We start from the raw sequence: 26854 nt of genomic DNA on the forward strand, positions 1-26854 counted from the left end.
TAATTATCAGTCATCACAATAAGTAAGAATTTTTCTGATATAGTAGTTAAAGATATACTACATTCACATAAATATATAGTTTATATGCAAGATAGTAAAAGTTACAGCATTTCTCATAGTGAGAAAGATTATATATTATAGATAAATTATTCAGTTTCAATAAGTATCACTTATAAAGAATATCTTTAATATAAAATTAATTATATAATCAATAATTATAAGCTATAACTTAGTATATTTATTAATTATTATCACATGTGATAATATTAGATATATTAAAAACAGAAAAGCTTACTTAAAAAATATAGAGATAAATTTTATTATATTAACAGAGATAAGAAAAAAATAAAAAAGATATTAAAATCAGAAACAGCAGCAATTGTAAGAAATTTATAATAATTATAATTATGAAGTTATAAAGAAAGAAAACTTTAAAAAAAATATATTCTCTCTTTATTCTTATAGTAATAAATGCTCTTATGATAATTATCTCATACAATTAATTTTTTAAGATTATTGAATAAATATTATAAGTGTTTTCTTCTACATCAATAAATATTTCATTCTCATATCTTATTTCTATATCAATAAATATCTCTTATCTATATATATTCAATATAATTATCTTCTAGAGCTGCTAAGATCAGTATCTATAAAATAGAGAATAACTGTGATATCAAGATTCTATATACTAGTTTCTTATTCTTACACTTTTTACTTCACACTATTTATCATATTATTTATTAAAGTATTTATATTCATACTGTTTATTAAAGCACTTTAGAATTAATATTTTATAAAATTAATATTATTTCAAGATTTAGTACTCAAAATTAGTACAGATTAATATTTCTCAAAAATTAATTTTTTAAAATCAATACTTTTTGAAGAATAGAATTAGCACTTTATGAAGAATCAAATTACAATATTACTAATTTCTTATTTTATAAAAATTTAGAAATAAAATCTATTATTATTTATTTTTATATATAAATACTTTAAATTTTTAAAGTTTCTTTAATAAATTCAATAATTAGCTACTATTCAATTCTATATATATATTTTATTCATTGCTATTTTTTTCTCTCTATAGTATTTATTACATTTATACATCTATTCTCTTACAATTCTAGTTATGAAGTTTCTCACATTTTTTTTTTTGATATTCAGTTCATTCATTCTAAGTGTTCTTACAGATTAAGTACATTAATATAATTCCACACTAAGTTAGCTATCACACTGAGTCAGTTATCAAATTTCTCTACCTATTAATTTAACTACTCATTCAATTCAATGTATAATTATATCATTAAAATACAAGAAAAACTCTTCAAATTCAGTTGAGCAAAAGAAAAGAATTGAAATCATAATAAAATCTATTTAAAATAATGAAAAGCTCTCAATTTGTAAAGCTGTAAAACTATTTAATGTGTTTAAATCTACTTTTCAAAATTATCTCAAACATCAGCTTTTACAGATGAATTTACATATAAACTTTCACAAATTCTCTACTACTGAAAAGAATAGTCTAGTTAAATAAATGCTGAATTAAATTAAATAAAAATTCTTTTCTCAGTCAGTATTTGTTGAAAATATTACTAAATATCTTCTTATGTTATACAATTTTACTATCTTTACTATCTCTTCTTCTCATGTCAGCAAAAACTAGATTTCAAAACTGATTAAATATTGTATAAAGCTTTGAAACTACTATTTTAAACACTATAATCATGATTGAATCAAGTGTAAAGATCAGCAGATTATAAAAAATTAGTTTAAGATCTTAAAAGATATAATTGCTGAGCATAAAATTGTATTAAAGAATATATACAATTTTGATGAGACTGACTTTACTATGAGGCTCTGTGTCACTATTAAGATCATTACTAATAGTGAGCACTATGACAGAGCAAAGCTCCTACAGCCTGAAAATCATGAATAAGTGACTGTAATTGAATCAGTCAATGTGTCAGAATGAGCTTTACCTTTTTATTTCATTCTCAAAGATCAGAGCTTGTTGAAAGATTAGTTTAAAGGCCTTCTAGAAGGCTGAAGGCTAGATATTAGTTCAAATGACTGGACTACTGATGGAATAGGCCTGAAATGACTTCAATGAGTATTTATTTCAGTAGCAGATTCTTGCAGAGTTGACAGATTTATTTTTCTTATTCTGAACAGATACAGCAGTTATTTTATTCTAGAATTTGATCAAATCTGTAAAAATAATGCTATAATATATCTTTGCATGTTATCTCATTCCTTTCACCTTCTGCAGTCACTAGATGTGGGTGTTTTCTCAGTTTTAAAGTGAGTGTACAGAGATCTAGTTCAGCAGCAAATGCAGTTTGAATTTAATGCCTATAAGGGGCTGAACCCCTAGATTCGCTCTGGCTGGCTGACTCAGCCTAGCCATCATTTGCACATGTGCACGTGATCATGCTATGCGAGCTTGCTTAAGCTCATGTTCTCATCTCATTCTTTTCTTCCCTTTCTCAAGCAATTCGTCCTTGTTATATAGGAGGACTAGCCTCTAGTTCTTAGAGCTTAACCCTTTACAATGCCATTTAAAAGGTAGATTTTTTAGATGTCTACTCTGCAGCATATACTGCAGTCTTCAAATCTCAAACTATTTAAAATGACTTCAAGACAATTGAAATAGTGCTCTTTCAATCTAACTACATTCTTCAGCAGCTGAATATTTAACTATGAACTTCTACTTTCTCATACAGCAGTTCTAGCAATTCAATCATGTTCTGAATACTTTAAATACCTAGTAATTTCCAGCAATTACACTGGCAGATGAATATGATCAAAAGCTTAGTGAAGAATGAGCCTCAAGGTTTTGTGAAAGATTTTGATCAAATTATCCAGATCTGTGAATATGAGATGATTAGTACCACAATTATGAAGAAGCAATACCAGAATATATTCAACATCAATGAGATAGAGAAGCAAAAGTGCAAGAGATTTAAATGTCAAATTGGACAGAAAGTAGAAGGTTTAACTAGTGAAAAAGTTCAAAGTCTTCTAGTAGACTCTATAAAGTCTACAGAGTCTGTTGAACAGTCAGTTATTCAACTCTTCAAGCCTTCAGTTGCTGAGTCTACAACACATATATGAGTGTCATGAAGATGCAGCAATTGTGAAATGCTTGAGCATACAAGACTAAGATGTTCTCAATCAAGTGTAATTTAATTTAATTTAATTGAGCTTTGTTGCATTGAGATAATTTGAATTAAAAACTACCTAGTTGAAATACAATGAATTTGCTAGCTGACTCAATGTGAAATTACATTACCTTAAAGAACAACTTGATTATGTAATATAATTTCGAAAATTTAAATTTATAGAAAGTGAATTTATTGTCTATTTGAATGAATAAATAAAAGAGTCATTGTTTTCATCACAAGTCACAGTCATTACAGTTTATAGTTTATAGCAAGTTTATAGACATATAATTTTACTGCTTATGCTGCTGAATGAGGAAGTTACTTTACTTGATTACATTTTGAAAGAGTATGATAGTGGACAGATTGACTAAACCCCTAAACACACAGTGGCATTTAAAGTGTTTCCTTAACTTGCTAGGACTTAATTACAGGTAGAGGCGTAGCGGTGCGAGGGAGATTAGCCGTTGCTCCGGGCGACGTCACCGCTGCACGTGATAGGAGTATACAGATTGGCTCCATATCCTTGGTTCCAAAGGGATGTTCCGGGGGATTTTTCCGAGGCCGGCCCAGAAAACACAGACGCGGTGGCAGAAGCGGTGGCAGATGGTGATTGGCAGAAACCTTGGCGGCAGACCCCGTGACCCTGTAACCCCGTGACTTCCGTATTTGAACCTCAACTTCTCAAACTCGTATTCTTTTGCCTCCGTCTCTGATCTTCTTCTCAAAACACTTCTTCATACTACTGAACTATACCATATCACTCCACTCTACACCTCCCCTCTCTCTTCGTGACTACTTCTTATTTTTGTGCTATCCCCTTCGCCTACTACATAAAGCCATCTGGACACGAGCCACCCTTGCCCTATTAGAAGGCTCTGTCCTCCTCTCCACCAACTTCCGCGGTAATTCAACTACGATAATATCCCTCCAGAGATAACGCCAGAATACTACACCACATAGACATCGTCCTTCTCCGTCTTAGTGATATCTTTGTATTTGTCTCTCTCTCTTTTTTTTTTTCCTTCTTTTTTTTTAAAAAAATACCCGTCTTTGTTTCCGTGCGTAGTCGTCTTCAACGCGAGGTTGCACCATTAAACAAACGCACACTCAAATAGACACACCACGCGCCTCCTCGCCTGTCCTCCAACTATTCATCTCTCCACGCCACAGCACGGCTGTAGGCCTGGCTGCAAATTGGTACCTATCCTCTTCTGAGCTAGGTACACGCTTACCTTAACCCCCTGAAAAATAAATTCACCCTATCGAGCCACGCTTTTTGTCCTCGAGCCTGCTCACTCAACATGGCAGATGCGCTTGCTTCGCAACTGAGTAGCGTGAAGCTAGGGTAGGAAACACCTCTATAACATACATTAGAGATATATTACATCATTACTAACGCAAATTCACACAGAGAAAATCACCACTCAGAGAAATGGAAAGAACACTTAAAAGCACCCCCAAAAGACACGCGAACTCAAACTGAGGTTAGATAGAACTCAAAAATTGTTTTGCTGCAACATTTGGGGCCCCAGAATTTAGACTTACAAAGGATGTGCCTGGTAGGATGTCACGGCAACCAAAGGGCTAGAGTTCGAGGACTTCTACATCAAACGGGAATTGATGATGGGAATATTTGAGGCTGGTTTCGAAAAACCCTCTCCCATCCAAGAGGAAACTATACCAGTCGCCCTCACTGGACGAGATATCCTCGCACGCGCCAAAAATGGGACAGGCAAGACTGCGGCGTTTGTGATACCGACGCTTGAACGAACCAACCCCAAAAACTCCAAAACACAAGCCCTCATTCTCGTTCCCACTAGAGAACTCGCCCTGCAAACCTCCCAAGTCTGCAAAACTCTCGGTAAGCACCTTGGTATCAACGTTATGGTAACAACAGGAGGAACTGGCCTCCAGGATGATATTATACGGCTGAATGAAGCCGTCCATATCATTGTTGGCACACCCGGCAGAATTCTGGACCTCGCCAGCAAAGGTGTTGCAGACTTGTCAGAGTGTTCGACTTTCGTGATGGATGAGGCCGACAAGCTCCTCTCGCCTGAATTCACTCCAGTCATTGAGCAGCTCCTCTCATTCCACCCCAAAGACCGCCAAATTATGCTTTTCAGTGCCACTTTCCCATTGATTGTCAAGTCGTTCAAGGTCATATTCTTTCCCGCCTAATTTTCCCAGGTTTTTTGCTACTACGTGATATCTAACTATTTTCAACAGGACAAACATATGAGGAACCCTTATGAGATCAACCTTATGGACGAACTCACCCTTCGGGGTATTACCCAATATTATGCATTCGTCGAGGAGAAACAAAAAGTCCACTGCTTGAACACTCTCTTCTCCAAACTCCAAATCAACCAATCTATCATTTTTTGCAACTCTACCAACCGTGTCGAACTACTAGCCAAGAAAATCACCGAACTCGGCTATTCATGCTTCTATTCTCATGCTAAAATGTTGCAACATAACCGAAACCGTGTGTTCCACGACTTCCGAAACGGTGTTTGCCGAAATCTGGTCTGCTCGGACCTGTTGACACGTGGGATCGATATTCAAGCTGTCAATGTTGTCATCAACTTTGACTTCCCTAAGAATGCTGAAACGTACCTTCATCGTATCGGTCGTTCGGGTCGATTTGGACATCTAGGCTTGGCTATCAATCTTATCAATTGGGAAGACCGGTATAATCTCTATAAGATTGAGCAGGAACTGGGTACGGAAATTCAGCCTATCCCTCAGTCCATCGACAAGAAACTTTATGTTTATGATACACCCGACACAATTCCGCGGCCAATTACAAGTACACCAACCCAACCGCCAAAGCAGCAGCATCAGCAGCAGCCACAGCAACCCTCTGCACCTGCACAATATCCCAATAACCCAGAAGGTCACAGTCGCAGGCAAGGTCATTCCCAATACCCCTCCCATAGAGGTCGTGGTTCCTATCGTGGAGGCCGTGGCCAAGGACATAGAGGCGGCCATGCAGAAAATCATCGTCAAAATGGAACTGGACCGCGGCCAAATGCCGCCGCGTCCGCACCTGCGTCATAACCTGCCTTAACAGGAGCACCAACGTCTTAGTGTCCAAGATTTGAGCTGAACCTACCCACCCAGTTCATTACTGTTAATTCACCTACCTTCCACGGCTACCAGCACTCAATGATACACCTCTATTCCACACCTCCGTAACCTCGGATTACCACCTCACATTGACCGCGTTTTTCATCATCGTCCTCCTTGTCCTTTGCAAAGTTTTCACCGATCAGCGCTATGACCTTTTCTATAAAGTCTTGTTGCTTTTTGTTGCTTGACACGATCAAGATTTCCGTTATGTGCATGATTTTATGGTGATGTTGCGGGATATGTATCATATTTTCCCCCACTTATACCTTTTCTTCTTTCTCTTTGAATTTATTTATTTTTATTTTTATTTTTTTTTCGTCTTCGGTTCGGCATATCTGGTGGGATTTTACCCAGGGTTGGATGCTCCCACGTCTACTCGGGAAAATGCATCTGGAGAGGACCGCATATGGGTTCCCTGCGATATATTTCATTATCATGGACGATTTTGCGACGGCGATGTTGCGGGTGATGTCTTCGGCAAAATGAGCACAGGTTAAAGGGAGGCGTTTTGGTCTTTTATTTATAGGATTGTGGAGTTAACCCTTCTTTTTTCGGCGGTTTTACAGCAACGACACCGTCTTTGGTTGGGGATTTTCAATTTTGTTAGTTGGCGAGCACCAACCTCAGCGATTATTAACTGGGCTATCGAAGAATTTCCCCCGCGTACGGATTCCCCCCCTTTTTTTCACTTCACGTTTTATACTTCTACCCCTTCTTACACCACTTTCCCTATTGCACTTCACCCCTCACCCCAGGACCAATCAGATATGTTTCAATCCTTGCGATACCACTCAACCACCTTCGCTTTGAACCTCTCATCCCTTCCCCCTTCCCCCTTCCCCCTTCCCCCCCCCCCCCCCCCCTCCCCCCTCGAGCTAGCGGAAATGCGCCGTGGCTTCTAAAGTCACCCTCAGCAGACAGTTTTGCCTCGCGCTCAACAACCGCGGATCCGAGAACAACCAATTCTAACCATTTGTCGATTCTGCTTGTCCCGGACCGCAGACAACAGTCGGAATGCCTTGAAAAGATCAAAGCACAAATGAAAGAAATAAAGAAATTAAAAACCAAACAAATGTGTTTAAAAGAAAGAAAATAAAAGAAAAAAAAGATGAAAAAAAAAAAAGCCACCGTCAGCGGGGGAGACAATAGGTGTGGATATATATATTGGGCGGACTTAGAATGGACGAGGAGTACTATCAGTCTCATCCAACATCTTTACAACTATTGTATGGTACAGGCCTTCTCAATATGTGAAGCATCTACCTAGGTATTGAAAAATGTCAAATCTTGTCTCTCCTCTGCCAAGACTCTTCATTCCTTGGGTTATGATTTGTAGGTGACTGTTGTCTATTTTCTTGTAGCAAATCACTTATGTGTGACTTGAAATGTGGAAATTCATCTTCCGAGCATGCATAGTTTTTCTTTTAAAATGTGAGCTCTCAACATGATTGTTTGATGCACTCTTTTGTAGACACTCATATGAGCTTATCACACATGTCTATGAAAATAGATAGAGAACTTCAAAGAGAAGAAGCTTTTCAATTCCAGTTCTAGAGATTTAAATCTTTATAGAGTTCGATAAATGCTTTCCTTAAAAATGTGATAAATTAACTTTTATTAGACTTTACTACCTATAGTCACCTCTCTGTCCTCAAGATAGATACTGAAGAAAGGAAAAGAAAGAGTTAGAGAGAGATAGAACACGAAAACAAATAAATACTTCGATTCTTCCACTATTATATATATGTTACATACCGCCCCTCTGTACACACAGTGATGCCTTTCACTCTAACTCCAGGCATGAGGCACGCCATATCCAGAATTTTGGGACAACATCCATGGGTAAGTTAGTTAAAAGGATGACAGTGTAATTTGAGTTTCTTTGACGTCGTTCTATAACTAACTAGCCCGCCTTATATAGCCGCGCAAGTTGGTTAAACCGCCCCCATCAACTTCCCGTTGACTCGAATCATAAGAAGGCGAAGCGATTGTATTTATGGAATATTTATTTAAATTTTCGCGGGTCATAATAGTACATATTTGCCATGGCGACTTCAGAAAGCGATCGAAGGCCAAAGGTTCTAACCTACCCATCCCCCTCACTTGACCCTTTTTTGAGGCTTCAGAATAATAGCTAACTCCCAACACACGCTGTCTGTTACTTTAACAGCCGAGCGCCTTGCGGTCAATTATCGCGGGCTCGACGGCCGGAGCTGTTGAGATTTGTACGTCAGCCAGCTCCCTCCCTCAAAATATTTACATTTCCGTTTCAAACAAATTGAGCAGAGGAGAGAGATTAATTAAGCTAACTGATATATTTAGCAATTACATATCCTGCAGAATGTATGAGGCCCCAGGAGTTTCGCTCCCGACACACTCTCTGAACCCCGACTATCTCTCCTCCTCACAGACAACTGTCACGTTAAAGAGCTCCAAGACTGACGATCGCACACAGTTGCGAAGACAAGAACACAACTCAACCGCCGGCTACCTGATTCGAAGAAGCTTCCTTGGCCACCTTTTGGCAAGGCGTGGTATGCCGGGTGCACGACGCTGATCGTTGGGAATTCGCTAAAGGCGGGAATCCGTAAGCTGTCATTCTCTGCAGTCTTTTTTTTTTTTTTTTGGGGGGGGGGGGGGGGGGGGGGGTGGAAGGATTCTGAAAATTCTTTTTAGGTATATGTTATGTGTAGTAGGGATATGGGCTAATTTTTGGTTATAGGATTCGTAGCTTTTGATTTCTTCAAGTCGATATTACAAGATGAGAACGGAAAGATATCAGGACCCCGCACTGTCGTCGCGGGTTTTGGAGCTGGGTTTACGGAGTCGCTGTTGGCCGTTACGCCGTTTGAAAGTATCAAGACGCAATTGTACGTTCTCCCTCCCTATCTTATGTTTCCTTGATCAAGTTGTTTGCTGTAACGTACCAAAACTCCTCATCTCCGCCGACTTCCTATACTCCGGATTAATAACCACTTTTTACGCGCTACACAGAATTGATGATCGCAAATCCCCCAACCCACGCATGCGCGGTTTCTTACATGGCACCTCGGTAATATTCCGTGAACGGGGGATACGAGGATTCTTCCAGGGCTTTGTGCCTACGACGGCACGGCAGGCGGCCAACTCTGCCACACGGTTCGGGAGCTATACCACCATCCGCCAGTTTGCGCAGGGGTATATTGCTCCTGGTGAGAAGTTGGGTGCTGCAAGTACGTTTGCAATTGGGGGCTTGGCTGGGTTGATCACCGTGTATGTTATTGTTATGGCCTCCCTTGTCCTTTTGTGCGCTGTTGTAATTCGATAGGTGTGGTTCCCCAGCGGCTGACGTTCTGTAGTTATGTGACGCAACCGTTGGATACGATTAAGACTAGGTGAGATTTTCTGGGTGAAGTTTGGAGAAGAGTGGTTATGGTCTCGCGCGATTGACCAGAACTGACGTGAATTTCAGAATGCAATCCATCGAGGCCCGAAAGAACTATAAGAACAGTTTCTCATGCGCGGCAAGCATCCTCAAAAATGAGGGAATCCTAACGTTCTGGTCTGGCGCTCTCCCGCGTCTGGCACGCCTAGTCATGAGCGGAGGTATCGTTTTTACCATGTAAGCTTCCTGACTATAATCCCTTGATTTGTCATTGAGCAAGGCGTCTAGGGAAATCCAATACTAATTTGTATTTGAAACAGGTACGAAAAGACGATGGAGGGATTGGATCTGTTGGATCCAGAGAGGAATTATATTTAGATATTCTGGTTTCATTGCATTGGTTTATTATAATACCTTTTTCGGTCACTTTGGGTCTTGAAAAATGGGCTGCATGTAGAATATAGACTGGTTCATAATTGAACTGGTAATTTTTTGAACACCATAATTGTTGGGAGGAGTGGGGGCTGTGCGCATTAAATTCTATATATCATCAGTTCTTATAGTCCAAGGGAATTGTCTGTTGGAAGTCTCCTATTCTATAATACAGGGAGGATTGAGCAAGAAATGTAGAGAAATGGAAGGTATCATACACCAAAAATAAAAGCGTAAATAGCAAAATGGCAGCCTATCCTCAGGAATTCCCCTTCGCTTTATCCGTCTCCCGCGCCAGCTTCATCTGCTCCTCCGCAAACACGTTACCAACCTCCTGATCCACAAGCCAGCCCCTCACACTAGCCATAATCTTCTTTAACCCCTCACCACCCTCCATGATATCCACCAGGTTGTGCAGCGTCAACCCACTCCGATGATCCGTACATCGATTCTGCCCAAAATTGTACGTGCGGATCTTATCACCCCTGCCCATCTTCCCCACACCACCCATAGCGCCCCGACGCAGCTTGACCATCTCCTCTTCTCTCGCCTCGCGTCGCTGCTGGGCAATCCTAGCCCTGAGCAACTGCCACGCCTTGCGCCGATTCTCATGCTGCGACCGCGAATCTTGCATCCCTACCACAATACCAGTGGGTATATGGGTTAACCGTATGGCAGACTCAGTCTTATTAACGTGTTGTCCACCAGCACCGCTCGCGCGCATCTTCTCCACATTCACCTCTCGCGGGTCAATATAGAAGTCGGAATTTGGATCATCAAAATTAAGCTCGCCGTCCCCTTCCTCTCCATTTCTAGGGAAAGAGGGTAGAATCACCACGCTGACAGCACTGGTATGTGTCCTCCCTTTACTCTCCGTTGCAGGTACCCTCTGCACACGATGCACACCCGCCTCCGTGCGAAGAGTCTCATAGCTGCCCGGTGTCTCTATTTCCATAACAGCTTCCGCCAGCCGGTCTTCTGACCCGCCACTCGCGCCGGCGTTTTCACTCTCTTTCTTCAGCAGTGTGGCACGCAGGCCACGATTGGCACAGAACATTGTATACATGCGTAGAAGTTCGTTGGCGAAGATGCCAGCTTCGTCACCGCCGGCACCAGGGCGGAGCTCAAGGAGACAGGGCAAGTCTGCGAAAGGGTGGCGGGGGATGAGGGCTTGTTTGAGGTTTTCAGAGAGAACGGAGAGGGAGGCCGTTGTTGTTTGGAGATCTTCGAGGGCGAGGGAGCGGAGGTCAGAGTCTGTGGATGAGTCCTCGAGGAGGGCGTTAAGTTCTGAGATAGACTAGATGTATTTGGGTTGGGGACGTCGTTAGCTAGATATTCTTCCGCTGGAGAGACTTTACATAGGATTGCCAATGTGCAGAAAAATTCTAACTTCATGTGCCTTGTCCCATTCTTTTAATGCGGTGGCCGTGGTGGCTAGTTCTCCGACACGTTTTGCGGTTTTGGGATTAAAGCTCTCGGCCAGTTTTGAAGTGAGGGATGCATGCTCATCGGCAATTGATCGCGCCCTGTTAAGGAGGACGGGAGATATCGATACTTCCGGAGACAAGGCTGCATTTCAATTTTAGCTTGTATACAAATAAAGTACAAAGCATGGTCCCTTGAATAGATATACCTGTGGAACTAAAGCGGAGCTGTTGAGACCATGACTTCTGCTGTATCAGGCGCAGAGACCGTGACAGACATCTGGAGCATATCCACGGCGCATTGAACATACTCGAGGTTGAATTAACCCAGGCAGATTGTTCAATGCCCGTGTAGTAATAGATAGATAGATAGATATACAGATATATACTCCGTACTCCATATAGATCTCGAATGATCAAACGTTGGGTGTAACTTATGATCTATATGGTCAATTCTTGCTCGGAGTTTCTTACCTATTTTGGGCTGTTAGGGCTATTAACACGTGACCATATGCCTTCCGAAAATAGAATACCGGACTCACATATACTCCGGTAATTTTACCGTTCGGGCGTAAAGGCCAGACTATTATTTACCGGTGTCGTCTTCAGATCGTGTCTATGGCAATGTCTATATATCTCTCTCTATGGTCATCCATATCAACTTCGGCTTCAACTTCGACAACTTCAACCTTGTCTTCTTCCCCCGTATTCCCTCTGCCCATTTTCTCTATCTCTCACACACGCTGTCTCTTTCAAGAGTCTGTTGTCTTATTCTCCATTGCCTATTTGTGGTTTATAGAACTCATACTCTCCCTCTTGCCTTCGGGCATTATTTCTCCTAGGCGCATCCGCTTTTTCTCAATGACTACTTTCAACTCTTCGCCATGATCGTCTCACTCCAGACCCTTACTTTTCTCCTTGCTGTCATTTCTGCCACCAACGGGCTCCAGTCATCTGATATCCCGTCGGATACTCCGCTCTCATCCCTCATCTCCACCGCAAAAACACACCTCAAAAATGGAGCCCCTCAAGATGCGCTGCCCTATTTTGATGCTGCAATTTCACGAGACCCTGCAAACTACTTGACTATCTTTCAGCGTGGGGCCACCTACCTTTCCCTCGGGAAAAGTGCAAAGGCCTTACAAGACTTCAACGAGGTGCTCAAAATCAAACCCGACTTCGAAGGTGCTCTCTTGCAGCGGGCCCGACTTAATATGAAAACCGCAGATTGGGCTGCCGCAAAGAAAGATCTGGTGGCTGCCGGGAAAAATACCGCTGCGGAAATTGCGGAACTGGACGAAGCCCAAGGAGCAGCTCGCCTGGCTCAGGCTGCAGAGAAGAAGGGTGACTGGGAAGCTTGTGTCTCTCAATCTGGAGTTGCGATCATGAAAGCGCCTCAATCATTGCCTTTGCGACAGCTGCGGGCACACTGCCGGTTTGAGCGAGGAGAAATTCAAGAAGGTATCGGTGACCTGGCTCATGTTCTGCTAATGGCACCGGGTTCAGTCGAGCCACATCTACAAATATCCTCCATGCTTTTCTATTCATTGGCGGATACGGAGCGGGGGATCACACAGATACGGAAATGTCTCCATTCAGATCCGGACTCTAAAGTGTGCAGTCGTCTATTTAGAAGGGAAAAGCAAATTGCGAAACAGCTGGCTACCCTCGAGAGCCTTTGTGAAGGACGGAAATTTAGCAAGGCCGCTGAGCTCCTGGTGGGAAACAAAGACGATCCAGGGGTGCTTCAGGATGTAAAAGATGATGTGAAGGCTGCTCGTGCAGCTGGACATATACAACCAAAAGCGCCAAACTTACTCCATGACAATCTGGTGGAGAAGACTTGTGAAATATACAGACAGGTTCGTACTTTTTAAAAAGGAAGCTCTCCTTCTGTTTATGAGACAGAAAACTAAATCTGCAATAATTTACAGATGAAATCGAAGAAGAAAGCACGAAAATACTGTACCGAAGCCTTGGAGCTGAACCCTAACTCTCTCCATGGCCTCCTCTCGCAAGCTGAGGCTCAAATCGAAGAAGGTGAATTTGAATCAGCAATCAAAACCCTAAACGACGCCCGAGGACAACACGAAAACATCCAAGAACTCCAATCACTTCTCCAAAAGGCCCAGACCCTCCTCAAACGCTCGAAACAGAAGGACTACTACAAGGTTCTCGGCGTCGACCGCGATGCAGACGAGAAGACCATCAAACGGGCCTATCGCAAGATGACCAAACTACACCATCCAGATAAAGCGATATCACACGGAATTACCAAGGAGGATGCGGAGAAGAAAATGGCTGCCATCAACGAGGCATATGAGATCCTTTCAAATCCAGAGTTACGGGCCCGTTTCGATCGTGGAGATGATCCTAATAATCCTGAGGCACAAGGTCATCCGTTCCAGGGCAGTCCGTTCGGCCCTGGTAGTGGCGGGCAACAGTTCTTTTTCCAGCAGGGGAGCGGACCGCATCATTTCAAATTCCAAGGAGGGTCGTTCAACTTCCCTGGTGGATTCCCATTTGGTTAAGATACACATTTCCGTCTTTTCGTCTGCGTTGGATTCATCACAATCTCTTTTTCTGAATCATCGTCTGTTATATGCCAGGCATACAGGAAGCTTTCTTAGCTTCCAGTCCTTACGGCTAGTAAGGGTATGCATAATCTCATATTTTCTACACTCATATATTTTATTTTATTTTTTTTTACCTGGTTTAGAGGAGAAACTTCCAGCCTATATCGCTATTAAGCTTTGTGCAATCGGCGTTTTAGGTCTTTAAAACATGTGTATTCCTTTTGTTCTTTGGTTGGAGTGGGGGAAAAGGCGTTTTCATCAAACACAGAAGAAACACTAGGTTATGGTTCCAAGTCCCAGTTTCTTTATTTCTTTTCTAGATAACTGTCTAATTGATTGGTGGTTTCTTGGGGGCAAAAGACGCGGGGAGACCTTACTTGGAATCGGATTTTGATTTCAGTATTAATGAAATAAGAATATTCTTCGATTATGATCTTACCACCTTTTTCTCCCTTGACCTGTTGTAATAATTACACTTGTGAAACTCCTGCAAATCTGGTCATTGAGCCAATATCATGGCTCCCTTTTTTCTCCATCTGCCTTTGAGGGAAAATAGAAATAAACACAATATTCCACCAACTCCTCAATTTCTGAAAAGAAATACAAAAATTTTACACCCTGAATGAAACTTAACACTCGTGCAAAACAAGAAGAGCAGACAAATAAGAGGAAGATCCGGGCGCCCAATAAGAAAATTAAAAATAAAATAAGGTTAAGACCAAAAGCCCTTTTTAAGGACAACGAACGGAAATCAAGATCACTCCCTCCTTGCCTTCGGGGCATCCGTCAACGGGACATAACTAACACCAAAAATTTTATCCTTAACCACAGTCCCATCCTCCTTCTTATCCACAACCCAGATATATTGTGAGCCACCAAGGCCAAAGGATCTCATCCCGCTCTCCCCTCCCGATTCCACGGGGATAAACATCCTCCCAGGCGCACGCAGCTGCTCAATTAAGGCTGGGTGCATTACCGCCGCTGCCGCACCAACGTGAATGGCATCATAGGGTCCCCCCTCAGGGTAACCTTTTCTCCCATCGCCAAGGACAAAGCGCGCTTTACCAGAGTTGAGGAGCTGGAGGCCCGATTCTGATTTGGCCATATTTATAGTGGCCATGTCGACCAGCCCTTGTATGTGGTCGATGCCAACGACTGTGCCATTTGAAGGTGGGGTGCCGGTGGTGGAGGTGCCAGTAATGAGATTGGCAAAGACGTGAGTTAGATAACCGGAGCCGGAGCCTATGTCCAGGACACGCGAGTCTGGACGCAGGAATGGGAGGAGGTATTCGCAGGCATGGACGTGCATGTGCGGTGCAGAGATTGTGGCAGCATAGCCGATTCCTTGTGGGGAGTCTGCGTAGGGGTTTGCGGGGCAGTAGTCGCCGCGGTCGACCTGGATGGGGCCGTTTGGCTTAGCTTTCAGTCAAGTATAGATTCATGGAAAATACACGGATAGAGCTATATATATTGAGTCTTCATGCATGGATGCACAAAGGCATGCAAATAGATAAGGGAGAGATAAAATGAGAGAAGGTACTTACTGCAAGCATAGCATCTCTTACTCTCTCATGTTTAATAAGACCATTCTTGAACAAATTATTAATCAACTGCGCGTTAGATTTTCCCGAACTCTGCCAGGCCATGTTGAAGTATCTCCCGATGAATCGGTGCGTGGTGGTGGCGTGTAAGAGGGAAGAGATGCTGCTACAAAGATATTGGATATGCTGGACTTGTTGAAGGTGGTGAATCTGAGAAAAGGAGGTGGTGTAGAATAGAGATATGAGGCCAATGAAGAGAGCAAGAAATATATAGATGGTCCGGAGAGACACTTTGAGGCTAGGCGGGCCTTTGGGGGTGTATTGGATTTATCCTGGTGGAGAGTGGATGAAGCATCTATGGGTTCGGTTGTGTGCGGGGTTGACAAATACTGATACAAAGAATTGAGAGGATCCAAAGACTGCAGACCTATCAAGCTATCACAGGCCAACCAGTATGAACTGCGGGCAGCCCTTAAAGAAGTAGTGATGTGGAGAGAAGAAATCATGAAATATAGTAAAAGATGCTTGTGGTTGGTTGTTGTGCAAGTTGTTACGTCAGGGCTCCCGCTAAGCTGGAAGGAGGAAGAGGCGAAGATGTGACGACAACGCCGAGCTCGAGAAGTAAACGAAGAAGAGGGGACAAATAAAGTATGGAATGAACTATTAAAAGGAGAAACATATACAAAGTAAAAAATAAATCATGATGTTCACATTAAAAACATTGAGCACTTTGCTGTCTCTATCCGCACAATGCTTTGTGATAAATAAATGACAACCCGCCACCCCACCTCTTGTCCCCACCACCATTTACTCCCCGAAAATCATCAGAACCGAAGGAATAATACACATATATATACACAACAACATCACACCAATTGCATTTCGTCAGCTGGCTCAACTGCCTCCTCCTCCTCCTCCTCCTCCTCCTCCTGCTGCTGCTGCTGCTGCTGCTCTTGCTGCTGTTGCTGTTGCCGCTGCTCTTCAGTTACCTGCTCCTTATTCTTTTCAGGAGCTCGATCATCGCCCTCTCTATCCCCAATATCTTCCCAGGGCAAGTCCTCCGTTTCGGGATGAGTGAAAAAGTCATGGCGCAAAGCCTCTTTAGCAGTGGGCCGTTTACTCGGGTTCAGTTCCAGGAGCGTTGAGAGAAACCGGGTTGCCTGCTTTTCGCTTTCTGTGAGTTGCTCCACGCAGCTTGACCACAGCACTATCTTTTCCCAGGAGTACCCCTTCTCACCAATGGTGGGGATGGTGGTTTCGAAGACTTGTCCGTGCAGTGCTGCGGCAGCTCTCATGCGGCGCCCCCCGAATATGCTCGCAATTTCAATCATGGCATCTATATCGTCTGCGGAATTGAAGAAGGGAAATCGTCGGCCAAGGAGGGTCAGCAGGATGACTCCCGCGGACCAAATGTCGATTTTTGTCGTTTGCGATGTGCATTTGAACAAAACCTCGGGCGCGCGGAAACCCCTGGTTCCCGCACGATTTGCACGTCGGGAGGGGCGTGAGTCGTTTTTGGGATAACCCGTCGACATCGTGTTTGACTGCAGACTGTTCTGGAGCCACATGGCGCGATATCTGCTTGCTGTGGAATTCTGCGCGCAGTGACACAGTTCGCCGCCAACGTATTCGCGCTAATTGATGAGGGGTTGAGGTTTTCTTTTTAGCATGTGCACAAATATCTCTGGCAGTAATACACACATAAAATAGCTTACCTCTGCGAGGCCGAAATCAACCAGAACACCCCGTCGAAGCTTTGGGTTATATAAGAAATTCCTGGAAAAATGTTGTGAGCAACGGGAAGGTTGGTGTTAAATAAATTGTAGATCCAACAATCACTAACGTTGGTTTGATGTCCCGGTGGATTATGTCTGCTTTGTGAACGGCATGGAGGGCGGAAAATAGAGAACGAAAGTAATGACGCATATCAGAGACGAGGAATGTGCGGTATTGAACTCGAAAATCGGTGTGGGGGAAGTATGGCAGGACTGCGATTACCTGGTCGAGGTGTCGAAAAGCCGTGATGAGAGGACACACAGAACGGCTGCCGTGAAGGTCGTTCAGAAGCTCAAGTTCATTTTGGATTCTGCTTGGGCTACTCGTTACGTAGATCTTTTTCAACGCAACATAGTGTCGCCTCCGTTTACCCCTGAGATTCGATTTGGATCTGGCTTTGTCAGATGTGTACATGTCTCTGTCATGATCTTGCTCATCCAGCTTGCGTTCCCAGTCCCAGTCATTCTCATATTCATCATATAAAAGATCTTCGGCTTTGTAGACCGTGGAGAACGTCCCTTTGAGAAATGTCAGCACTGGTGGGCATATTTAGGAAGTTGCAAAGATATAGAAATTTTTTTTATATCTGGGGGCGTTACCAACCCTCCCCCGTGCGATTGATCAGTCGATACCTGCTGGAGATACCCTTGAAAGTGCTCTCTAGCTTTCTCATATCTTCCGCCACAGACTCGTAGGGTTCGACCAGTTCACTGTCCTCAGAAAGATCCGACTGCTCCTCGGTCCCTACGCTGCGAGAGTCCTCATCTGTGGGGATAACCTTTTCGCCAGATTCAGTGTCAAAGGAGCGACGATCATCTTCCCCTTCTCCAGCCATGTTCAGCATTCCATCTGTGGTGTATTGGTCAACAGGATAGTGGAGAGTGGCCATATTGAGGCGCTTGGGAGAGAGTTGCACTGTCGGATATAATTTGACAGCTGCGCTCAAGTGCCCAAGTGTCTTTTTGCATGTACTTGTATTGTATGCACTACTGGTATGGTGATTCAGAGAGAAAAATAGAATCTTCCTGGCTGTGGAGTAGTGGTATCAATGTCAGTCACCAGGCTGAGAGCAATTTCTTCAATTTCTTCCCGCCTTGTTTATATTTGTTGTCTGTCGCGCCCCAAATGTCGCGTCCAAAATATTCCATGCTGCCCTCTCTGTTGGCCACATTTTGTTTCAACCCGTTTTTGCTGGTGTGACACCCAGCGTAAAAACAGCATTGGACAGGCGCCGCATTAGGGGAAAGTGGTAATTATCATACAGCATCCATACAGGTTGCCCCCGCCAGAATAATTACACAGCCAAACACTCAAGAGCAGCTGCCGAGAATATTCCTCAGTCCAACCAAAGCAAAAGGAAAAACAAAATAAAAAAGAGAACGTTTTTTAAAGTCTGTAGATGTGTTTCTGAGGCTGAGCTACGGCACTACAGTAAATTCCTTATCCCAGAACTGACCAGCTCTCTCTACTCACCTAGCTGCTAACCAACTGCTTTGGTGCGTTTCCATTGGTACGCCCCACTCCCCCTAATGGCGGGCAAAAAACAGCGCCGCCTGGGCCCGCCCAAAGTGGCAAAACACAAACAAAACACCACATCCGACCCTGATCAGCCTCATCATCAACGTCAACTTCGAAAGGAAAATAAATCTCAATCTCACTCTCAATTTCATCACCACCAGGATCGGGACCGGGATCAACCACCTTTCCCGTTCTCTGTGCTTTCGATCTCCCGCAATTCTCCCCTTTTCCGTCCTGCGTCCTCTTCTCGTGTGCGTTCTACTACTACTACACCTTTTATATGGAGTGATGACACCATGGATTTCGACATAAACGAGTCTCTGAAATACTACCTGAGCGATCCCACCTCCGTACCCACCCCAGAAGCAGATCCTGAACTTCTGGACTGCGAAAATGATCCCGAATCGCTGACAACGCCCTTGATCAACGGGGTTCTCAATCCCGTTGTCGACGCGGTAGCTGAAAACCCAGAAGGCCTCGCAAGAAGTAGCTTCTTCGACTCTTTGCAATTTCTCCTCAAGTGTGCACCAACCTATCTTCTTTCTGAACAACGAAGTTATCATCATCAAGAACCAGACTCTGAACTTTTTAAACTCTGTAGATTCTCTTCCCTGCTCCCGACAAAGGCTCTCAGCAAGATCCTGGATCTTGTCGTCTCGGGCCTGGCCGTCGAAGCCGATATTATTCACCATGACATCGAGTCCGACGAAACAGACGCTGTTCAGCACCACAAGCAACTTTTGGAAATGTACGCTTTCCTGCTGCAATGGACGCTATCTGCTGTTGAGACAAAACTCGCTGAAAAACCACCCGATGCAGCCCCAGCGCGGCGCGGGGCCGGAAAATCGAAATCGAAACCCAGTTCAACCGATGAGCACTGGGACTCCTCCCCCCAGATCCAGATTGCCATGGAAGTTATGTGTAAAGTATTGAAGTTGAAGCTGGGGAAGATCTTCGTGACCACCTCCGATCGTGACACATTTGTCAACCTCTTTACCAGGACAATATACTTGATTTTAGAAAGCGAACAACGAGTGAAGAGCATGTCCATTCGAATGCATGCATTTAAAGTGCTATGCATTGCTGTAAAGCACCATGGCCATGCTTTTGGTAGGATCTGGATTTTAACTAAATACCTTGTTTTCCCCCTAAATTTCCTTTTTTTCAGTCTAACCAACTTCCAGGAGCGCAAACGTCAATTGTCCAAAGTCTCACATATTTTGAGCATCTTTCAGAACCAATGGCGGAGTTTCTCCATATCCTCGCGGAGCAGTACGACTATCCACAGTTGTCAGATGAAATATTGAGGTACATGAAGAGCACTTATGGCATTGAAATTGATTGTTTACTTATAGATTTGACAGGGAACTTGGAAACAAGGAGTTCAATTCAAATGACACCAAGGGCCCGAAATCAGTGTCTGCGTTTATTATCAGACTCTCAGAGCTCGCGCCGAGATTGATCATTAAACAGATGACTCTGTTGGCCAAACAGCTTGACAGCGAGGTGATTAATTTCTTGCGTCCCTTCATACAGTAAAAAAGAAAAAGAAAAGAAAAGAAAATACGGTATTACTGACCATGATTCAGGCCTATACTTTGCGATGTGCCGTAATCGAAGTCTGCGGCAATTTAATATCAGATTTAAGCAAACAGGAAGAACGAAGTGACAATTATACAACGCAAATTAATTCATTTTTTGACGTGCTGGAGGAGCGATTTCTGGACATCAATCCATATTGCCGATGCCGTGCTATCCAGGTTTATATGAAGCTCGCCGAACTTGACCAAAAATTCCCCAAAAGGCGACAAACCGCAGCTGAGCTTGCCGCTAGAAGCCTAGAGGACAAAAGCAGTAATGTTCGCAGAAATGCAATCAAATTGCTCGCGAAATTGGTCTCGACTCATCCGTTTAGCGTGATGCATGGAGGTCAACTGTCGTATAAGGAGTGGGATGCAAGATTACAGGCCGTAGAGGCGGAGCTAAATGGGCTACGGCCTCCTCCCGAGACACCAGGGCTGGGCAATGATGCCGATTCCACTATCGTCGATAGCGAACTCCTGGATGATGCAACTCAACTGCCCGATGACTCTCCTTCAAAGGCTCCCAGAATGACTGAGGAACAAAAACAGGCCGCAATGAAGAAAGCCGAAGAGGAGGCGGCAACCTCAGAACTGCTGGCGCGACTCCAGCTGACGAGAAAATATTACCTTGAAGCAATTCGATTTATTGAAGTCCTACACCACGCTTCCCAAATAGTTTCACAGTTGCTGTCCTCCCGAAACAAGAGTGAAGTGATTGAAGCAATGGACTTCTTCGTTATGATCGATGCCTATAAAGTTGAGACCTCTCGAACAGGCATCCGACGAATGCTCCGGTTAATCTGGACCAAAGGGAACAGCGATGAAGGTAAAGGAGTCCAAAACCATTTGATCGACTGTTACAAGGGTTTGTTTTTTGACGCTCCGGACTCCTTCAGTCCCAACGATGCTGCGAACTATATCGCACGCAACATGATAAGTCTTACTTTTGGTGCCACTCCTGCTGAACTCACCTCATTGGAACAACTTCTAAGTACGATGATGAAAGTTGGTCATATATCAGATCTGGTTATTGCCAAACTATGGCAGGTGTACAGTGTCCAGAAGAAAGAGATTTCTAAAACTCAAAGGAGAGGAGCAATTATTGTTCTGGGAATGATTGCGCTTGCTGACCCAGAGGTTGTGGTGCGAGAGATCGAAGCGATGCTTCGTGTGGGCTTGGGAGGCCTTGGAAGGGCAGATCTCGTTCTCGCAAAGTACACTTGTATTGCTTTGAAAAGAATGAAACCTGGTCGACAGGCAAAGTCGAAGGACACTTCGTCTTCTAAATTGCCAAATGATCACGCTGTTGTTACCAAACTGGCAGCAATGATAGAGATCGACTCGGACAGCAAGGAGTGGTATGGTGTAGCAGAACATGCAATCGGAGCCATATATGCCCTCTCAAAACACCCCGATGTCCTTTGCTCCGAAATCCTACGCAGGAAAACCAGGTTCGTTTTTTCGGCTCATGTACGACCCCGTTCATCCCAAAGCAGTGGAGGTTCCAGCGGCTTTGAAGAGCCTCAAACCCCCAGAAAGAAAACAACCTCCTCCGTTCCACTGTCCCAATTACTGTTTATAGTCGGACATATTGCTATCAAACAAATCGTTCATCTTGAACTTTGTGAACTCGATTTCAAACGTCGGAAGGCTGAGCAGGAAAAGAGCAAGAGTGCGGAGCCGGCACCCCAAAAAGATAATAAACCTTCTGAGGATAATGAACTCGACCTAATTGGTGGCACAACGGAAGATGATTTCACGGAAGCTATGGCTCATATTCGTGAACGCGAGTTATTATATGGACCGACCTCATTGCTCACCAATTTCGGCCCTTTAGTAGCTGAGATTTGTGCCAATAACAATGCGTACCCCGACCGCAATCTTCAAGCCGCCGCCACTTTGTGCATGGCTAAACTTATGTGCGTCTCCAGCGAATATTGCGAGAAGCACCTACCTCTTCTCATCACGATAATGGAGCGTTCGGAAGACCCCATCGTTCGAAGCAACGCCGTCATTGCACTCGGTGACATGGCTGTTTGTTTCAACCACCTTATCGATGAGAACACAGACTTCCTCTATCGACGGCTCAACGATGGCGATGTCTCTGTCAAGCGCACGTGCCTGATGACACTGACATTCCTCATCCTTGCCGGACAAGTGAAAGTTAAGGGTCAATTGGGCGAGATGGCTAAATGTCTTGAGGATGATGACAAACGGATTGCCGATTTGGCCCGGATGTTCTTTACCGAGCTGGCTACGAAGGATAATGCGGTCTACAATCACTTTGTGGATATGTTTAGTCTGCTGAGCACAGAGAAGGGACTGGAGGAAGATGCGCTGCGGAGGATTATTAAATTTTTGGCTGGGTTTGTTGAAAAGGTATGGAATACCGTCCCTCGACCCCACTATTTGTTGAGAAAGATGGGCTATGATGTTAACTCTTTTTTCTCTCTTTTTAGGATAAACATGCCAAACAGTTAGCTGAGAAGCTAGCGGCAAGATTGGCCCGGTGCGAGAATGAAAGGCAGTGGAACGACGTTGCCTATGCCCTCTCTCTCCTGCCCCATAAGAATGAGGAGATCACCAAGACAGTTACCGCTGGGTTCAGAGTTGTCAAAGCGAACGCTTAGGTTTGGATCCCTGTTCTTCTTGTTCGAGGTCGTCTTCTCTTATACATGCCTGTTTCACCTTTCTTTTTATTTTTTATTTTTTATTTTTTTATTTTTTTGGCGTCGTATATACGTGTTACATGTGTGTTGTTTTGGACGTTATAGGTGCACGTGTGAAATTGAACAACGGTTGGCGTTTTAGGGTATTGCTGGTCGGTTGATAATATATTCAAATTGGCTTGGATGGCATTTGCTGGGAGGGACAATAATGTTGGGTTCCTGCTGGTTTTCCTATCTTTATAATATGCGTGGCTATTGACAGTTTCATGATTTTTATGCCTTGTAGTGTTGCACACTCTGGTTGTTGGCGATGACTGCTTTTTGAAGGTAGATGGAATAAGAGAGTGCGTGGTCGAAAATTGTATAATCCTGAATGTGTATATGCATGGGATGCATATTTGTTTGCGTTGGTTCGTATGTTTGTAAAGGTATATGTCCGTGTATATATATCCATGGAGAAGATGTTCAAAGTTTAAACCAAACTATTCAACTACGAATATAACAATCCAAATACCAGAGAATACAGCGAAAGGTCAATAGTGGAGATGCGGATGGTATAGCCATAGAATGGAATAGAAGAGATTGCATATTTAATGGAAGTGATAGAAATGGACTGATGATTAATTAAAAAGCTAAGGGGTAGAACCGCAAAGTATTAAACTCGGAACAAAAAGAGGAATAAAAAGAAATTGTAATCATTGAATAATCGACAGGAAAAACAACCCGTTGAGGAAAATGCGAAGCCCATGCGCCGAACATGTATGTACTGCATGTACGCACGTATTCGGGTCAAGTCAATCAGGTCAGTTGTAGCAACACAATAAACCAAGCCCTTGACCCTCCTACCCACAATGGAAGTTATTATTTTCCTCGTTTTCGCCATCCCCCCCATAACACCGTACTGTATTACCATTATGATGCAATGCACAAGCTTATGTACCGAACTAACCCAATTCAAAACCAGAAGAAAACCAAATAATCCCAAGAGCCCTTTTTCTATGCATCGACCCCACCACTCCCCTCAAGCCTGAAATCCCCCTCATGCAAGCCCTTCAGCACCCTCTCCCCTTCCTCCGTCAGCTCCGGTTTACCAGACGATGCAACAGGCACAGTGAAAAACCGGGGCTTCCACTCCTCATTCATCTCCTTCCTTGCAGCAGCCAGCTGCCTCTGATTCTCCTCGAGCTCCTGCTTCAGCTTTGTAGCGAGACTGTACTTCTTCTCGCCGATGGCGGCGGTGACGCTAGACCAGAACTTGCGCGATTCATTGGGTAGCTGTTGGTCTGCTGGCGGGACGACTTTGGAGACGGGAAAGAGAGGAGCAATGTCGATTAGGAGCAGGCGTTTGTCCTTTTCTTTTTCCTTTTCTTTGCTTTTGCCCTCGTTCTTCTCATTTCCTTTAGATCCGTTGTCTTCCGCGGTGAATAGGGTGTAATAGATCTTCTCATGCCAGCAGCCGTCGATTCGTGCCAGGATATCCGCCTCAGGTACATCTTTGATCCTGATCTTGTTGTCGTTTTCCGGATCGTAGCGGAAGATAACGCCAGACACTCTATTCTGTGCTTTCCCTAACCAACCCTCATCGAGGTACTGAAGGATGGCTTTTATTCGTGTCTTGGCACAGGTGATATAACAGGTATCTGCGACTGTGATGGACAACGAACCACGGAGCAGACCGCCCAGATGTGCTGCAGGATGTGTGAGTTGATATTCTTCATTGTCTCGATCCCGCAGTGTCACGAATATGCCTAAGTTGTGTTGACCGGGAGTTACGCGGATGCTGGTGCCAGTAAACTTGGCGCTGATCTGATCGAAACCACGGGCGGTGATGCCTCGTTGAGGGCAGTCTACATAGAAGGCAGACACAGGAGGGTGGTGTGAGGTCTGTTCGGTTAAATAGGAGATTTTCACTTGCTCTGTATTGCCATTAGCGGTGACAGTGCTGGTAGTAGTGCCGCCGTTGGGTACTGAAGGTGTGATTGGGCGTTCCGTATCCTCTATTTCCCAGTTACACTGGATTGAGTGATTAGCACTATTATCTCCGCAGGTGTTAGGCGAGGGGAAATGAAAAGGGGGAAGGGGGAAAGGGAAAATATCCCATTCTTGTCGAAATACACACCCGGAAAAATTCGCCCAAGGCAGAGTTGTATGGTTTGCAAGGTTTGCCTTTGATGTATTTCTAAGGCTTCCTTTTTCAGCATGACAATTACTCAGCAAGACAAGGTGTTCTCTTCCCCGTTGTACAACTCACGAGATCCTTTGTAAACCAAAACCGCAGGACTTCCAGCATCCGACCAAGGTGGTCATCAGATTTCCCGATGCTGTCACTGTTAATTAGCTATATGTTCCCATACAGTGGATCACAGATAATAACGTGCATATTAGGGTCGTACCTGACGAATGTTTCCGGTCGATCTAGGTAATTCCAGTACTCTAATAATACATCGGTCAGGCGGCCAAGCAGTCTGTCAGCTGGGCATGTTCTAGAAGTGACCATAAGGCGAGCAAGGGGTAGGAGAAGGTTATCCAAGAAAGATAAGAAAAATAAATTTATGAAATTTCACTGCTCACCCAGATTTGGAGTTGGTTCAAGCAGCTGAGCCGGCAGTGAAAAACGGACAGTAGCAATATCTGACACACCAATGAACCTGTTTTTTACATAAATGAAGAGGTGGAATTGTATTAGCAATCTGGCGAAGTGGATTCTACCGGTGTTGGAGCTGGATAACGTATAGCCAGCCCTTTTGCCCCTTTCCCCTTTCTCCCTTTCCCAGATAAGATATAACCCAAAAAGGTTTGCCAGGAACTCACTGTCTAAGAATCGCCAGGAAGGTTTTCAGCTTGGATGAGTCATCTGGAGGTTTCTCGGGAGCAGTTGAGATGTTGTCTACGGACGTTGCTCTTCTGTCGTTGTCGTTACCCATGGCGGAGCTGATGGAGGATGTGGCTTCGGGAGGGTCGAAGACGGAAGAGGCGCCCGAGGAGGAAGACGCCATGGGAAAAAGGAGCTTATTTAGGGAGTGGATAGCCTGAGCAGGATAGGGATGATAGATGAGGTGGTTACGAGCAGTTAGGGCAAGGTTGTTGCGGTAGGGGCAGCGAGGGTCATGTGTTAAGTAGATGGAATGTACAGTGCAGTACAGTATGCGTATATGTGATAAGGGAATTCGTTAAAAGTTGTATATTATAAGCTGTAAGCAGCTGTCGTATAGTATACAAGAGCTGTATAGATAGATGTGTCCTCCATAGTTGTTGTTGTCGAGGTGTGGATGTTGACGTTGATGTTGGAGTTGAGAGGAAAAATAATGCTTCTTATCGGAAAGCGGTGACGTCGTATGTCTGTTTGTATCAGTACGGTCTGTGTATCGATGTACGGTAACTAAAATGTCCAGGCAACTAGCGGCGGGTATTACATCCATGTGCGAATTATTTTTGGACCATATAACATTTCAGGTACCCCCGTCCTTTGGGCCCTGAGTGTATGGTACAGAACATTACAGTACAGCATGCTTCTAGCTTTCGGTTGCCGAAGGGACAAGCTAAAAGTATGTAAGAAGGCAGAACGGGGACGAACTCTGAGTGCCTACAGAGATATGTACGTAGAAAAAAGAAAAATATTATAACGATGAACTCTATTGACATAGAATTAATAGATATGTTGGCTGG

The 26854-nt window shown here is 43.9% G+C and overlaps 9 protein-coding genes across 9 annotated transcripts; 5 read left to right on the forward strand and 4 right to left on the reverse strand.

Annotated features, from left to right (window-relative positions):
• Positions 1-2799: 2799 nt before the first annotated feature.
• On the forward strand, positions 2800-3780 carry PAAG_08832 (hypothetical protein; the record flags this gene model as incomplete). The annotated part of the gene is made up of 2 exons (XM_015846644.1): positions 2800-3065; positions 3606-3780. The coding sequence occupies 2 exons, from the start codon at positions 2800-2802 to the stop codon at positions 3778-3780; spliced, it is 441 nt and encodes a 146-aa protein (XP_015701441.1).
• A 691-nt stretch (positions 3781-4471) lies between these two features.
• PAAG_08833 (ATP-dependent RNA helicase DHH1) lies at positions 4472-6233 on the forward strand (the record flags this gene model as incomplete). The annotated part of the gene is made up of 4 exons (XM_002789184.1): positions 4472-4515; positions 4582-4654; positions 4734-5330; positions 5400-6233. 4 exons carry the CDS (start codon positions 4472-4474, stop codon positions 6231-6233), a joined length of 1548 nt encoding a protein of 515 aa, XP_002789230.1.
• Positions 6234-8350: 2117 nt separating this feature from the next.
• PAAG_08834 (tricarboxylate transport protein) lies at positions 8351-10047 on the forward strand (the record flags this gene model as incomplete). The annotated part of the gene is made up of 9 exons (XM_002789185.2): positions 8351-8383; positions 8476-8530; positions 8628-8648; positions 8761-8892; positions 9028-9175; positions 9300-9557; positions 9644-9679; positions 9757-9906; positions 9990-10047. 9 exons carry the CDS (start codon positions 8351-8353, stop codon positions 10045-10047), a joined length of 891 nt encoding a protein of 296 aa, XP_002789231.1.
• Positions 10048-10360: 313 nt separating this feature from the next.
• Positions 10361-11834, reverse strand: PAAG_08835 (peptide chain release factor 1; the record flags this gene model as incomplete). Its single annotated transcript, XM_002789186.1, has 3 exons — positions 10361-11398; positions 11492-11670; positions 11735-11834. 3 exons carry the CDS (start codon positions 11832-11834, stop codon positions 10361-10363), a joined length of 1317 nt encoding a protein of 438 aa, XP_002789232.1.
• A 575-nt stretch (positions 11835-12409) lies between these two features.
• On the forward strand, positions 12410-14056 carry PAAG_08836 (DnaJ domain-containing protein; the record flags this gene model as incomplete). Its single annotated transcript, XM_002789187.2, has 2 exons — positions 12410-13387; positions 13460-14056. The coding sequence occupies 2 exons, from the start codon at positions 12410-12412 to the stop codon at positions 14054-14056; spliced, it is 1575 nt and encodes a 524-aa protein (XP_002789233.1).
• An 802-nt stretch (positions 14057-14858) lies between these two features.
• Positions 14859-15747, reverse strand: PAAG_08837 (protein-L-isoaspartate(D-aspartate) O-methyltransferase; the record flags this gene model as incomplete). Its single annotated transcript, XM_015846645.1, has 2 exons — positions 14859-15497; positions 15646-15747. The coding sequence occupies 2 exons, from the start codon at positions 15745-15747 to the stop codon at positions 14859-14861; spliced, it is 741 nt and encodes a 246-aa protein (XP_015701442.1).
• A 761-nt stretch (positions 15748-16508) lies between these two features.
• PAAG_08838 (cell cycle protein kinase spo4) lies at positions 16509-18307 on the reverse strand (the record flags this gene model as incomplete). Its single annotated transcript, XM_015846646.1, has 4 exons — positions 16509-17276; positions 17358-17418; positions 17486-17936; positions 18022-18307. 4 exons carry the CDS (start codon positions 18305-18307, stop codon positions 16509-16511), a joined length of 1566 nt encoding a protein of 521 aa, XP_015701443.1.
• A 640-nt stretch (positions 18308-18947) lies between these two features.
• On the forward strand, positions 18948-23149 carry PAAG_08839 (condensin complex component cnd1; the record flags this gene model as incomplete). Its single annotated transcript, XM_002789190.2, has 5 exons — positions 18948-20046; positions 20121-20244; positions 20301-20442; positions 20526-22898; positions 22979-23149. The coding sequence occupies 5 exons, from the start codon at positions 18948-18950 to the stop codon at positions 23147-23149; spliced, it is 3909 nt and encodes a 1302-aa protein (XP_002789236.2).
• Positions 23150-24184: 1035 nt separating this feature from the next.
• Positions 24185-26184, reverse strand: PAAG_08840 (hypothetical protein; the record flags this gene model as incomplete). The annotated part of the gene is made up of 5 exons (XM_002789191.1): positions 24185-25201; positions 25440-25509; positions 25582-25621; positions 25760-25836; positions 26000-26184. The coding sequence occupies 5 exons, from the start codon at positions 26182-26184 to the stop codon at positions 24185-24187; spliced, it is 1389 nt and encodes a 462-aa protein (XP_002789237.1).
• Positions 26185-26854: the final 670 nt, after the last annotated feature.

Source organism: Paracoccidioides lutzii (assembly GCF_000150705.2).
Source record: "Paracoccidioides lutzii Pb01 unplaced genomic scaffold supercont2.49, whole genome shotgun sequence".
NCBI lineage: Eukaryota > Fungi > Ascomycota > Eurotiomycetes > Onygenales > Ajellomycetaceae > Paracoccidioides > Paracoccidioides lutzii.